Source organism: Lonchura striata, chromosome 23, assembly GCF_046129695.1.
Source record: "Lonchura striata isolate bLonStr1 chromosome 23, bLonStr1.mat, whole genome shotgun sequence".
In the NCBI taxonomy this organism is placed as follows: Eukaryota; Metazoa; Chordata; class Aves; order Passeriformes; family Estrildidae; genus Lonchura; species Lonchura striata.
Genome location: NC_134625.1, coordinates 8,567,575 through 8,582,509, shown reverse-complemented (window position 1 = coordinate 8,582,509; position 14,935 = coordinate 8,567,575). Strand labels below are relative to the sequence as shown.

The following is a 14,935-nucleotide window of genomic DNA, read 5'->3' as shown; positions in this document are numbered from 1 at the left end:
GCAGTCCTTATCAGCTTGATGTCTTTATTTTTCTACCATTTTTCCATGGAAATTTGCCTGTATAAAAGTTCTGTTTGTATTTGTGGAGCAGCATTTCTGACAATATTTTATAGACAGAAAGCTTCCCAAATGAAGTGAAACGTTTGGCCACTCTCAAAAGCCCAAGGGCTTTGGTTTTTTTGTTTATGGAATGATTCATTTCAAGTCCCTCTATTAAACTGCATTTTCCTATCGTGGCCTCATGCTCCCAGGGGAGGTTTTCATTCCCAAATCTCAGCTCCTAGGCTTGGGAGATGGAATTCACATCCCCATGGAATCCCAGGCTGGTTTGGGGTGGGAGAATCCTTAAAAATTATTTTGTTCCAACCATTCCATGGGCAGGGACACGTTTCCAGCCTCCTCCATCCTCATCTCTGCATTCTCTCAGTCAGGTTTTTAGGGCGAACCCCTGCTCTGTTTGTTGCCAAAAAAATTCCTATATTGTTAAATAACTTCCAGATAGGATGTAGAGAAGAGAAAAAGAAAAATGAGCTCCCAGAGCAGCTGTTGGGCAGCCCAGATGAGTCTGGCCAGGCTGTTTGAGAAAATTGTTTTGGCCCTGGGGTGTCAGTGACCTTGAGAAGTCCAGACTTTGTCCTTCCACCATCCCAAAGACGCTCTTGGAGCAGGGCTGGAGAAGGGAGAGGGACGAGTGCCACCTACTGAGGCTCCTCTCAGCTTTCCTTGCAGTTTCTCTCTCTGCTTTCACTTTTAATTTTAACCTCTTTAACTCCAGCACGGGTTTGGCTGCTTTGTTGCCCTCCTGGCTTGAGGAATTTTGGGGGGGGGGGGGGATTTTCATCTCCATGAGGACAAAAAAACATTAAAATGGATTATTTTTTTCCTCCAGAATTTTAGGAATCCACTCCAGACACAAACAGAGACTGATTTTAAAGCATAGTTAAGTGGTGTCTCTTCACTTCATAATGTAAAGATAATCTTAAGGAAAGCAAAAAGGGGAATTAGATAATGAATAATTTTATTTTGAGTACTATCAATGACAAAATCTGTTGACTTTGTAATACTTACTGAGTTTCAGCTGGAAAAAAATGAAATATCATGGTGGGATGTTTCAAAATGAACAGAGTAAAAGCACTTGAAAGTTGCTTCAGGCAGGGAGTGCTATCAGAGCTGATCTAGTTCTGCAGGTCACAGTGTTATCTCCAGAAAACTTCCAGATAACTTCATTAAAATCACTATAAAGTGTATCCCTGTCAGGTGTACTATCTCCTCTACCTCATTATAGCCTTTTATATTGGATTTGGTGAGGGGTTAAGTGCTTGTCCCTTATCTGAAGAAAACAAAACAGGAAAAAAGCAATAACGGATTAATTTCAGGTCGAGTTGTCCTGCTTCCAATTGTTTCTCCATTCTAAATTTATAAGGTGGTCTTGGGTGATATTGAAGCGTGTGGACTGAAAGAATTTAATTTGAATTAAATTCAGTTATACTCTGCCAGGCCAGTTTATGTTGCGTGGGCACTGCTTTGGCACCAGGAGGAAGCTTCTCAGTGAATCCAAGGATTTACCTCTGGAGGAAAACCCAGTGGCAGAGCAGACTCGGGGCTCTCGTGTGTCTTTAAGCCAGGCCAGTCCTTGTGAGTCAAAAGCTGAGTTTGGTGCCTGACTCAGGGAGCAGAGGGGCTGGCAGGGAGCTGCAGAGGAGCTGTTCCTCTGAAACAGCCCCAATTCCCACACCCCAGCCCCGGGCAGCATTCTTGGGAAGTGAGACTCCCAGAAGCTCACAGAAAAGCAGGGGAGGTGCAGGAGGGAGAGGCACCTTCCTCACTTCTCCCTGTGCACAGGGGGTGAAAGGTGGGGGGATTTTCCTTCCCATCCACTCCCCAGCCCTGCAGCTGCCAGGAATCCCCGTGCTTTGCTCCTGCTTCGTTGGCAGGAGGGGAATTCCTGGGATGTGATGTGGGAGTCCAGAGCTTCCCTCTGGCTGCCCTGGCAGGGGTCAGGAACCCCCCTGGACAGAGCCCCCAGAGACACTGGCTGTGATCTCTGCCCGTGGAAAAGAGTTTTCAATCTTACAGGATCAATTACCAGCTCTGAGGGTTTGATATCAGTAATAATTAAGTGTGGCACGGGTGCAAAAGTAAATTTTAGGATTCTAGATGAGGGGTCCAAAGGGGACAAGATGGAGGAAATTGGGTGTGCCTTGTCCTTTTTCTCCTTCTTCATGCCCTCCATGTCTCACTGTGGTGTTGGCATTTTTCTGTTGGTTCAGGCTGGGGACACACTGTCCAACGTGGGTGACAGATATTGGCACGTTCTTGTAAATGCAGCCCAGGGAGTTTCTGGTATTGAATGTTTGTCACATCCCACTGAGGGCAGAGCCCCACACGCTGCCCTGCAGGACAGAGCTGGGCAGGGCAGCAGAACATGTGAGAGATAAACAGAATAAACAACCTGGAAACCAGCACAGAACAATTATGGCTTCTGCTTTGGCAGGGGGCTGACAGAGACTTTCTACAATCTCAGGATCATCAATAGCTCAGATTCTGACAATGTGAAAATGCTGCAGAAGTCCTGGAATCCTTTTTCCACTGCTCCCAGCCTTTTTCCAGCTCTGTGCCACGCTGGGGGGAGCAGGGCTGGCTGGGCAGGCAGTGTTGGCTCTCGGGGCTGCTCATTTCCATGGGGAGTTGCTGCAGAGCCGTGGTGGTTTGGGAGCAGTGTGAGACTCCCTGCTCTGGTACCTTAAAGGCCATTCCAGAAAAGCCAGTCTGGCTGGGACAGCATCTTCCCAATTCCCTGTGTTCCCTCCATACCAAACAAATCTGCTGCAGTTCTGGAATCCGATTTGGGACAGCTCTCATATCTTTCTCAAGGTGCCAATGTAGAAATTTTACCTGCTGTGCCTTTAGAAATGGAAATGGAAAAGCAAAGCAAGCTGTTAGAAATAAGGGTGATGGAAATCACCCTGGAAAGCATTTCCAGAGTTCCTGAAGTCACTTTTCAGAATGAGGGCTCTGCTGTGGGAGGATTTCTGCAGCTGCTCCTAGGAAAGTTCTTGGCAAGGAATATGCCAGGGCTGCTGCTTGCTTGTGCTTTTTCTTTCTCTTGTCCCATTTCCAGGTGAACAAAAGACATCCCCAGCATTCCACCTGGTCCAAATGCTGCACCTACTAAATGAATTTATCTCAGCAGCAGCATTTGTGTTCACATTATTCTGAGTATACCAGGAAACAAAACAAGTTGTCTTTGATGTCTCACAGCAAATTAAAGGAGGGCCACATTCAAACTCCTCTCCTGGGATTTTGGCCCTAGACTGGCCTTTATTTCAGAAAGTTCAGGACAGTTAAATGTGGCTTGTACTTCTTCACCTCTGCTGTTCTGGTTCTGTGCAGTATTTCACCTGGAGCAGAAGGTGCCCCAGGAGGAGATTTTGGCTGAGAATTGGGAGAACTTTTCCTGATCAATAAATCTGGTTTAGCCCAACCCCCTCATATTACTCTGAGGGATTTGTACTTCTGTTTTAGAGCAGCTTGTAGAAGCTGTGAGGTGTTTCTGGTGGTGCAGCAGCACCTGACAGCCCTCTGAACTATTAATACAGACAAAAGAAATCCTGCTCATTGGTGTGGGTACTGCTGCTCTTCTTTAAAAGCTGCTTTTCCCTCAGGTTGTGTCTGATGTGCCAGAGCTGTCTGCATCTCTGTTTTGTGTAGCTGGAGCAATAAGCTTGACCTGTCTTGACATCCCTCTCCATTTCTGGACTGCTGCCCTGTTCCTGTCTCTCCTCTATATTTTCCCTGTGCCGTGTTGTCCCCGTTCCTTTGAGTACTGTGTGATTATCTGGGAGGATAAGATTTTGGACTGATGCCTGGCTCGTGTCTCTTTGTGTTGCCCTCCCTGTGCTGCCCCTGTGTCCCCAGGCCTGGTGCAGAGGTGTGTGGTGATCCAGCGGGATGAGAACGGCTTCGGGCTGACGGTCAGCGGGGACAACCCCGTCTTCGTGCAGTCTGTCAAGGAAGGTGAGAGCACCCCCCAAACTGCCAGCTTTCCATGGGCAGCATCAGGGAAGGTACAGGTTGGATATTAGGAAATCAGCTTTTCACCAAAAGAATCATAAAGCACTGGGATTGTCTTCCCAGGGAGGTGGTAGAATCACCATCTCTGGATGTGTTTAAAAAAAGGCTGGACTTGGCACTTGGTGCTGTAGTCTAGTGAAGTGTCAGGGCATGGGTTGGACTTGATGATCTCAGAGGTTTCTTCCAGCCTCATTATTCTGTGATTCTGTGATTCTGGAAATATCTGGGAGCTGGAGCAGAAGACTCCCAAATCATGCCAGGTGGGGTGGCTGCAGCTTGGGAAGGGATGTGCAAGGTGAGGGTTGAGCAGTGAATTTTTTGCTCTGTACCTACTCCCAGGCAGAATGAGGACACAGCCTCAAGCTGTGCCAGGGGAAGTTTAGGTTGGACATCAGGGAAAAATTCTTCACTGGAAGAGGGATTGGGCACTGGAATCCCCTGCCCTGGGAGGGGATGGAGTCACCATCCCTGGAGGTGTTTAAAACAAGTCTGGATGTGGCACTCAGCGCCGTGGTTTAGGTGATGAGGAGGTGTCAGGTCACAGGTTGGACTTGGTGATCTCAAAGGTCTTTTCCAGCCTGGTTCTTTCTGTGATCTGGTGGGTTTGGAGCTGACCTCTTGCATCCCAGGGGGAGGAAATGATTCCTTAGGATGTGGGTGGATCATGTCCTGGTGCATCCAGTGCCAGGTGAAAGCAAAACTGCTCTAGACTCGATACCTAGGAGTTGTACTGATAGAGGAAGCTTGGCTGAGTGCAGGAGTATTTTGCACATTTTACAGAAGTCTTAAAACCACTTTTGCTATAAATGATTGTATTGAAATGGGAACTGAGTGATTTCTTGCCTCCCCAGATGGAGCAGCCATGCGGGCTGGAGTGCAGACAGGTGATAGAATTATCAAGGTAAGGGTGTTGAAACTGGGAGAGGAATGGGTCCTTTGTCTTAAATGAGCTCTTTTGTCTTAAATGAGCTCTTTCTCTGAAAAAAAAAAAAGGCACTGATGTGTCTGCTGTGGTGTTTGCATTAGGAATGGTCTAAGCTTCAGTGTTCTGGGGCTGACTCTCCTCCAGATCCTCATTTCAGAATTTTATGGACAAGTTCAGCATCCTGCCAGGTTCAAGTGTCACAAATACAATAAAACCAGAAATGGCAGGGAAGAGAAGGGAAGCAGAGTTGTTAATAATGATCTGTAAATAAACAGCCTGCCTGAATTACTGTTCTCCCCCTAACTGCTCCCACATTCATGTTCTTTTTTAGTCCCAAGCAAGTAAGAAATCAAGTCAGTAACTTAAAAGACTCTGTAAACTATTGCTGCAAAATGCTACAGCAGCTCCTGACACAGATGGAGCTGGATTTCAACCAGGCATTGAAATTAATGAATTAAATTAGCTACCCTGTTGTTTTTCTGTCCAGGCAGAGATGGATTGCCTTTTTTTTTTGTTTGTTTGTCTGCCTGCTTGAGTTCTTTTGGTGTGTGCACAGTTTTCTTATTACAGAGCTCTGCTCACTGAGATAAACTGTTAGAAGGATAAATAATTTATCTGGTAATGTCTTGAAAGAGGCAGTAATGGAGGTGGGGGAGAGGAAAATGCTGCTGTTCTTCTGGAATGTGTGGAATTGCTTGGAAATCAGGAGCCAGACACAGAATTTTCTCTCCTCCCTGCCAGGTGAACGGGACTCTGGTAACACACTCGAACCATTTGGAGGTGGTCAAGCTGATCAAGTGTAAGTAAAGGCAGGTGGCTCTTCTGTCACCTTGAAAGTGTCACAGGCATCATTTCCAGGGCCCTGCCAAGTGAGAAGGGGGAGGTCATTGCTGAGAGATAGAGTGTGTGAAACAGGGAAGTGAAATTAAAATTATTTTGACGTCCTGAATTTAAGCTGATACATTCTCCTGTAGCTTCTCCTTAACTTAATGTTTGAATTACCACCAAGACTTGCCTGGGTGCTTCCCCATCTTTTATTTCCACCTTAAATACCACAGCTGGGCAGGCACTTAATGTGCATTTCTGTGTGATGCCTGCACAGCACTACAGGAAACACGTTCCTGGTGGATTTTCTTGTGTGAGGAAGGAGGTGGCGATGGTTTATTTTGTGTGTGTGGTGTGTGTGCACTGCCAATGCAACCTGCTGGGCTGGAAGTTGGGACTGCTTGCTTTTATCCAGGCTGGTTCTCATGGAAATTTTGGGAATATGTGACATTTCAGCAGGGTTTTACACCAGGCAGTGAAGTCAGAGAAGCACAGCAGTGTCCCCGTGCGTGTGACCTGAGCCTGTCCTTGTGTCCCCACAGCGGGTTCCTATGTAGCTCTCACTGTCCAGGGGCGCCCTCCAGGCTCGCCCCAGATTCCCTTGGCGGATTCCGACGTGGATCTGGCAGCTTTTGGGCATATGTCTCCCATCATGGCATCCCCCCACTCGCCTGGCACGTCAGGGAATGCAGAAAGGATCACCAGCCCAGTGCTCATGGGGGTAAGGTTTGGAGCTCTCTTCCCAAAAGGAGAAATGGACTCGGGTGGTTTTGGCCTGAATTTTCCTTGACTTTTTGAATTTTTCAGATGGGCATTGGGGTATTTATATAATAAATATTTATTATATTTAATTATTGCGGGTATTTATTAACTTATGAAAGAGCATTTTGCAAGTAAAAATATGCAGTCCTATCTGAGACAATAGAAATATTGCTTTTATACTGTTACAGCTGTTATAATAGCTGTTTGTACTGTTACAGCTGTTCAAAATTAAGAAAGAATACACAGGATAGGGTTGGAAATTTGAATTGCTTCTGACAGGGCTTTTCAGAGCCTGTTTTGAGGAAGTAGGTGAAAAATGTGCATGTCCATTTCCCTTATTTGCCCAACAAACCCAACCCTAATCTCTCTGTGCTTCCTAGGAGGAGAATAACATTGTCCACAACCAGAAGGTGGAGATTCTGAGGAAGATGCTCCAGAAGGAGCAGGAGAGGCTGCAGGTACTGGAGTTGTGCAGGTTGGAGAGAGCTGGGGGAAGCAATGCAAAGAGGGGTTGTTAATTTAATTTAGTAGCAGAGCTGTGTAAAACAGACTTCGTGTAGCAGCTCCTTGGGTGTGCAGGTGTTAATTTAAAAGGCACAATTCCTTTGCAGGTCCTGCAGGAGGAGTACAGCCGAGCCCCCTCCACCCGCCTGCTCAAGGAGATCCAGGAGGCAAAGAAACACATTCCTCAGCTGCAGGAGCAGCTGTCCAAGGCCACGGGCTGCACTCAGGTGACACGGGCTCATCCTGCTCTGGGGAGTGCTCCCAGGCTCAGTCCAGGGGCTGGGTGATGCCTCAGGTTTAGATTTTCTATTTTTGACATTCTGTGCTGATTCAGTGTGTAATTCTGAGCTTCACGTGAGGGGATGCTGAGCCCTCTGCACAGAGCAGGGACACAAAACAATTCCTGCTCCAGCTGGGCACCAAGGACAAATGATCCAAACCTCAGCCCAGGAGCACAAACACCGTGGGCTGGAGAGAGAAAAACAAGCAGGATGGGACTGATGGGCTGGAGCTGGAATGGGACAATGAACTCCAAGGTGCCAATGGAGCAGAACTGATCCCAGGGAGAGCCCCGGGAGCGCTCGTGCATTTTGGGACCATTTTGGGACCACTTTGGGACCATTTTGGTTCATCTTTGGTGCAGTCCTGGCTGAGCTCTGGTGCTGCCCAAGGTGGATCCATTGAGGAGATCCTTTAATAAATCCCTGCTTTATTCTGTAACTCTGTCCAGCTCTGCTCTAGCTCAGCCTGCACAAGGCATCATGAGCAAGCTGCAGTTGCTTGCACTGGCAGGCTGCACCCTCTGCAGCTGAGATTTGAATTTGGCACTGTCTTCTTAATCTTAATTCATTTAGCAGTGGGCTCTCATCTCCTAAAACCTGCTTTTTAGAACAAGTGTAAGCAGTGATGTGTTTATTATCTGTCAGTACAACTTAAAATACACCCATGAAGTCATTCTTGGAAGCTTTAAACAATCTTGTTTTCACTTTTGAAAAAAAAAAAACAACTAATTTAGGCTGTGTCATTTTTCCCTTTTCCCTTGTGTTAAAAGTGCTGAAAATTTGGTGTGGTTGTTTTCTCTTAGAAAAGCACTGCAGCCTTTTCTAGATAAATTAAGGTTTTATGAGTAATGTCAGCTGCCTGGCTCTTCAAAGAGTTGATTTTTAAGGATGGTCTCTTGAAATATTCTGCTTTCATCTTTGCAGGATGGAGTCCTGTCCTCCAGGTCTGTGTCAGAGTCACTGCAGATCAGCGAGGGGGAGGCAGAGAGTGGGGACAGCGGCAGCAAACTGGATTTCAGTGGTGACAGCCCCTCCAGACCCAACAGTGACATTGCTGATGTGAGTCTGGGGCAGCCCCAGGGCTTTGCTTCTCTCCCTCTTGCTTTGGGTTTCCTTGGCAGATTCTGTCTGGGTGTTGTCCTGTGCATTACTGCACCAGGCACCTCAGTGCCCACCAAAACCTTTCCCCTGTGAAAACCTCTTCTACTGGACTGGTGTTAGAGACTGGGAGAGAATAAATTCTGGGGGTTTTATCCAGGATTAGATTGTCCTGGCATTAATCCCTGTACCCAGGCAAAGATGGATGCCAGCACGTTTCTTAAAACTCACTTTGCCAATTAGAGCATCTTTGAGGGGAATATTCCAACTGCAGCACCGTGACTCAGATCCAGGCAGCTTGCCCTAAAAGTGGGAAAGATCTTTCCCTCCACCAAATCAGCTTCAGTTCCTGCCACCAGCAAAGGCTCTTGGTGTGTTCACTCATTAGTTATCAATCTGTGTCTCCTGTGCTCTCCTTTGGTGCCTAATCCTTAATTAAGCCACTGTCTGATTAGTGCAGGGGAGCTGAGACTCTCTGCTTGGATTTAGCCTAAGTTTGTTGATTAACTTAAGGAGCTAAATTTGTCCCAGCAGTTGGAAGTGAAAGGGAGGTGGGTGAGATGGAAGCATCCACGACTCTGTTTTGAAACATTCCAACTCCAAATCTGACCAGATCCCACTCAGCGTTTGTGTTTAATAAATGCACAACAAAATTCATCATTATCTTCCTAATAATCATCATGCTGTCACTGCTGGGGATGGTATTTTATCACTGCAGGTGATTGGCATTTCAGCTTTTCAATCCAGCTCTGAGGAATTTATGGAGCAGGGGTGAAAGAAACCCTTGGAAGTGGAAAGAGTTCTGCAGCTGGGAAAAAGCCAGGCTGGAAAGCAGCAGCCTGAGCAGTGGCCTGGCTGGGAAAACCTTTGGACACACTGAAGATGAGCCAGCAGCACGTGGGTTTTGCAAATAAGGCTCTGCTGGGTTTCCTGAGCAAGGGGATTGCTGGCAGATGGGAGGAGAGAGCTGAACTGTGAGAAAAGGTGGAGAGAACAAGGAAAAAGCCAAGGGCTGGGGATTTTACAGCTCTGCCGTTGCTCACTGCCACCAGATTTCTCACCAAAACTTCTGCATTCGCTTGAGTTTTGGGGTTTTTTTTTGTTTAACTGCGCATGTAGGACACAGATTTTACTCTGGTTTTTCACACCTCCTTTTCCTGTGAGAAAGGAGAAGTTTTTTGGCTGTTGTGGCTGACAAACTGCACTGTGCAGTTCTCCCTTCCCTGGATTTGCTGGTACTTACCAGAACTGAACTTCCCTCTTTCCCAGAGCCCTCGCAGTGGCCTGAAGGAGAGGATTTATCCAGATGAGAGCCCAGAAAAGGCTGAGCTTCAAGACACTGTGAGTACACAACATCGAGTGTCACAACAGCACCTCCTCTAACAGGCCCATTAAAATCTTGCTGCTTTCCCCCACTTTCTAAATGGAGCATGCCTGAACTTTGCTTTAGAAAATAAAATGCAATTAAAGTGGTGCAGGGAAAGTTAATTAGCAGAGTAAATGTTTATGGAGCTTAAGAGCAGGGCCATTTAGAGGCAAGAAATACCTGATCAGCAGTAAAACAGCTGGGCCTGGAATAAGGAGAGCAGTTGCACATGTTTTATTCCTTGAGTCCAGCCCTTTTTTTAGGATGTTCACTCATTTGGGAGCTGCCATTTCCAGCAGGGCTACAAGTGGAGCTCAGCAGGAAGTGCAGAGCTGTGTGAGCACATCATCATCCTTGGGGTGACTCCTGGATTCTCCTCCCCCTCCTCTGCTTCTCCTCCCAAAGCCCCATTTCCCAAGGAGTTTTGGTCCATAGCCACGTGCCCAAAAGCATCCCTGCTTGTCCTCCCAAAGCCCCATTTTCCCACTTTGGTCCCCATTGAAATCTCAGGATTTCGTTTCCTTTTGGGAAAAGAAATTAAATCTTGCAAAGCAGAAAAGAAAGGCTCCCAAAGACTCTGGGAAGGTGATATGATCAAGTGAAATGCCATTGAGAAGAAAAAAAAAAAAAAGGGAAATTTGGAAATGCAGTGAGCACAAGAAAATGGTCCGGGAGCAAATGAGTTGCAGTGGGAAGGGGCAAAAGATGCCAAAAGGAAGCTCAGAGATGCTGCAAAACCAGGGGGAAAATCAAGGAGGAAGAGAGAACGCTGAGGGCAAGACAGATGTGAAGTGGCATGGAGAGGGAAAATAAAATTCAAAACCCTCTGGCCAAGCCAAAGCCTGGCTGCAAGTGATGCAGGAGGACAAGTGCAGGGGTGCTTGGTGTGCTCCTGGCTGCAGGTGATGCAGCTGCCCTCCATCCCCCTGCTTTGCTGTTTGGGAATGTTTGGATCCCGGGATGGGGGATCCAAGGTGGAGGTTTTGAAGAGTTGAAATGATCAGAACATCTCCAGGTTTTACTGTGAGGGACAATCCCAGATTTGTGCTTTTCTTCCTTCTCTTCCCAGGACTCCCAGTCCAGTGTTGGCAGTCCCCTGTCCCGAGTGGGGACTCAGATCATTGGGGCAGAGGATGATGATTTTGACACGGAGCAGGAGCAGGTGGGAATGACTTTTTCACCTTTTTTCCCCACTCACCAGAATTCTCTTCCCCTCTTCCTAAACTGCTGAGTACTTCTTGTATGGTGAAATAAGAATTTAGGAGTGGCATTCCTGTTGTTGCTGATCTTTCCAAATAGAAATATTTGGGGAATTTATGCCAATATCCATCTTTGAGTCTGTTATTTTTCCTTTTTCCCCAAACTTCAAGCTTTCTAGGAATGAATTTATTTCCTTTTCTGTAGTTTTTTGTTAAATCCCGAATTCTTGTCACAGCAGCACAGCTACCACATATTTACTCTGAATTATTTCAGCTGTCCTTTCTTTTATTCCTGAATAATTCAGATGTAATTCCCTGTGTCCTTGCAGATTAATGGGCAGTGCAGCTGCTTCCAGAACATCGAGCTCCTGAAATCCCGTCCTGCTCACCTGGCTGTCCTCCTGCACCACGTGGTGTCCCAGTTTGATCCTGCAGCACTGGTGAGAAGCTCTGGAATTTTTTCCCTGGCTCACATTTGGGAATGTTCACCAGAATTTACCTGACCTTGTGTAGCACTCACTGCCATGACCTGGCAAGGAGGGAAATGCAGACTCTATGCAGGCCTGAGGGTGATAAATCCTCAGTTATTTATTCAGATAAAGGGAGAAACACAAAAAGAACTGTTCCCTTTACGTTTGGCTGCTTATAAATAATTATTTATCACCTGAAAGTCTCTCATTCCACCCCAAGGTGTGGGATTAGTTGTCTGCAGAGAAGGTTTGACCTCTCTGTGCTCCTCTTCCAGCCCCTTCCCTCACCCCCTGTTGCCAGGGCACCTCCCCGAGGAGCAGGGAAAGCTTTCCACCCAGCACTGCTGAATTCCTTGAAATACTGGAAAGAAAACTTGGAGTTTTCATGGTTTTCACCTCATTTCTTGCCCTCCTGTTGCCCACAGCTGTGCTACCTTTACACAGACCTGTACAAACAGACCAACTCCAAAGAGACCCGGCGTGTTTTCCTGGAGTTTTACCAGTTTTTCCTGGACAGAGCTGCAGTAGGTTCCTCTTGTCTTCCTCATTTTTACACATCCAGCAAGCTGACTTTGACCTTTCTCCACTCACCTGAACCAAGAAAAACTGAGAGGGTTAAAGCCCTCCAAAAAAAATAGTTTTAAAAAAATCAAAATCAGAATAATGTTCGATAAATAACTTCCTAAAATGTAAAAATCTAATAAAAGTTTAAGTTTTTTTTGTTGAAATGTTACCAAGGAATGAATGGCCTCAGATGCCTGGTAACAAAGTAAATCCCAGGGGATTTGTTGTTGATAGGAGAAATAATTCTGTGGTAAGAAAGCAAGTTCTGGCTCTTCCACATTGCTTTTTTACTTAATAATTGCTGTGGGTATTGATGTGGCTGTTCCAAGGATTGGGAAGTTTTATGGAAGTTTTATGTCTCTGTTGGAAAGCTGAGAAAATTCTTTGCTGTCATGAATTAAACTCCCAGAAACTGCAGCAGAGCTTATATACCACATTTTCATCTTATATAGAATATATACATGGGAGTCTCCCCTTTTCAAACCAGTGGATGCTCAGATTGGATGATTTTGGCTTTTGAGGGAATTTCCTGGGGTGATTTGTGTGTTTTATTGGGGTGCTGTTTCTCTGTGGGTTCTCCCAGCCTTTCTTTCCTTTTGCAGAACCTGAAAGTCCCAGTTCCAGAGGAAATCTCCTTGGAATTAGGTAGGATGGGTGAAGGGTGGGTTAATTCAGGGAAATTATTTTGTTTAAGTCATTTATTGAAGGTGAGGACTGTTCCCAGAGGAATAATTGGTGAATTTTCTGCCTCCCAGACAGGAGAAGGCCAGAGCTCCTCCCTGAAGAGCTGCACCGCCAGTTCATCCAAACCATGCAGGATAAAGTCTGTCCAGAGGTTCAGAGGAACCTGGAAGATTTCAGGTACCAAAAGCTCTCTGTGGAGCTTCCTTTCAATTCATATTTTATTTCAGTCAACATTCCAGCACAGGGAAACCTGAGGGAGACATAATTCCTCTTGGATTGGATAGGAATATACCAAGAATATACCCTCTGGCCAATCCTTAAATCAAATCATCAATTGCAATCCTAGGGCTTGGATTCTTCATTCCTGGAAGCTGTGTGAGGAAATGCCACAGTATTTTTTTAGGTTTTGTTGTATAAATCTCTCCTACTGATTGTGTTTATAATCAGATTATATATTTTTTTTCCTGTCCCTATTTTCCTTCCTTCTCCCCTTTGGGCAGGGAATAATCCCCTTTACAGAGCTCAGTCTCAAGCTACACCGAGGGAAATTTAGGCTGGATATCAGGAAAAAGTTTTACAGAAAGGGAGATAAAATTCTGGAATGTTCTGCCCGGGGAGGTGGTGCAGTCACCACCCCTGGGTGTGTTTAAAACAAGCCTGGATGTGACACTGGGTGCCAGGGTTTGGTTGAGGTGTTGGGGCTGGGTTGGACTCGATGATCCTGGAGGTCTCTTCCAGCCTGGTGAATCTGTGAATTCTGTGAGCTGTCACAGGCATGCAGTACAAGTTGATAATTAATTTGCTTTTTCCTGTGGAGTACTAAGAGCTCCTTGCCAAGCTCAGCAATTATTTTAAATGCAGCTGAACTCGGTGGGAAGAAATGCTGATGTCTGACTCCAGTTCAGAAGGCTGAATGATTTCTTTATTATAACTATACTATAATACATTAATATACTATTTAAAGCAGATACCAAAACTACATACTTACTTTTCTTACTATTATATTTAACTCCCTAACAACTCGTGACCCTCTCTGGAGTGTTTAGACATGGGTGGATCTGATTGGCCATGAGGCTCAAACAATCCTCACTAGAATTTAATTAAGCAATTCCCTTAGGTAAACAATTTCCTAAACACATTCTAGATGGGAAAAACAAGGAACAGGAACAGAAATTGTTTTGTCTTTCTTTTTTCTATACTCTGTGAAAAAATCCTAAAAGAGAAAAGAATGTACCTGCCACAAGCAACGAACTATTTCATATTTAAAATCCTCACTTTCAACACCCCAAAAACTCCTGTGTGATGACACCCTGAGTGCCCCAGGGTGCAGGTGATGCTCCCTGTGCCCTTCTGCAGGCAGAAGAGGAGCATGGGGCTGACCCTGGCCGAGGGGGAGCTGAGCAGGCTGGACGCGGAGCGGCTCCGCGACCGCAACGCCGTGGAGAAGGAGAGGAGCTGTGCGGAGCAGATCCTGGCCAAAATCGAGGAGGTCCTGTAAGTGACACCAACAGGGAGGTGGGGGAGAAAATAAAAAAGCGTTGGAGGTGCTGCCTCAGATGTGGAAAAAGCGGGATGGGTGGAATTTGGCATGGCTGTGTTTAGATTTCTGCCCTGAGTGCCCTGCCCTCAGCCAGGGAAGCGAAGGCTGTTTTGTCCAGGAGACTGCTGTGAAATAGTGCAGGGAATGCTGCCTTTGTCAACTTGTGCTTTATTAGATCAGAGCCCTTTTCCTGTAGAAACAACGGCTTCACAACCCATTTTCTCCTTTTTAATGTGGGCTGAATCCAATTGCCACAGCTGAACCTTCACTTTGGATTCTTGATTTTATTTTTTTCCCCCCCCTGCTGGGACTGCTAAACATTCTAAAGGACACTTCAACACAGCTACTGATGCTCTGGGTGCATGGGACCGGGTGTTAATTGAGTTTTGAGTTTCATTTTGAAACGCTTTCTTGTTTTTAGGATGACATCTCAGCCTCTGGAAGAAGACAAGAGGTAATGGGAGCTGGGAGCTCGGGCTGCGTTGTGCTGATGGAACAAGACAGCCCTCTCCCGGCTGTTCTCCAAACTCCTGAATCCCCTGGCATAAATCATTGCAATTCACAGCATCAGCCTCTTCTTTGCTGATGTTTTTTGCCTGTGTTGCACATCTTAAAAATTACTGTCACTGCGAGTTTGTATTTA

General features: G+C 46.1%; 1 protein-coding gene across 3 annotated transcripts in view; it reads left to right on the top strand.

The window, feature by feature from the left end:
• ARHGEF12 (Rho guanine nucleotide exchange factor 12) overlaps window positions 1-14,935 on the top strand; it is an 82,458-nt gene that overhangs the window by 41,401 nt on the left and 26,122 nt on the right. For all 3 annotated transcript variants that reach the window (XM_021543386.3, XM_077788008.1, XM_077788009.1), the window contains 15 exons: window positions 3,919-4,017; window positions 4,926-4,975; window positions 5,741-5,798; window positions 6,367-6,545; window positions 6,967-7,044; window positions 7,198-7,317; window positions 8,296-8,430; window positions 9,739-9,810; window positions 10,905-10,997; window positions 11,364-11,474; window positions 11,930-12,028; window positions 12,671-12,713; window positions 12,824-12,929; window positions 14,109-14,246; window positions 14,714-14,746. In XM_021543386.3, the coding sequence (XP_021399061.2) occupies window positions 3,919-4,017; window positions 4,926-4,975; window positions 5,741-5,798; window positions 6,367-6,545; window positions 6,967-7,044; window positions 7,198-7,317; window positions 8,296-8,430; window positions 9,739-9,810; window positions 10,905-10,997; window positions 11,364-11,474; window positions 11,930-12,028; window positions 12,671-12,713; window positions 12,824-12,929; window positions 14,109-14,246; window positions 14,714-14,746 (1,414 nt within the window). The remainder of the gene's footprint in view (window positions 1-3,918; window positions 4,018-4,925; window positions 4,976-5,740; window positions 5,799-6,366; window positions 6,546-6,966; window positions 7,045-7,197; window positions 7,318-8,295; window positions 8,431-9,738; window positions 9,811-10,904; window positions 10,998-11,363; window positions 11,475-11,929; window positions 12,029-12,670; window positions 12,714-12,823; window positions 12,930-14,108; window positions 14,247-14,713; window positions 14,747-14,935) is intronic.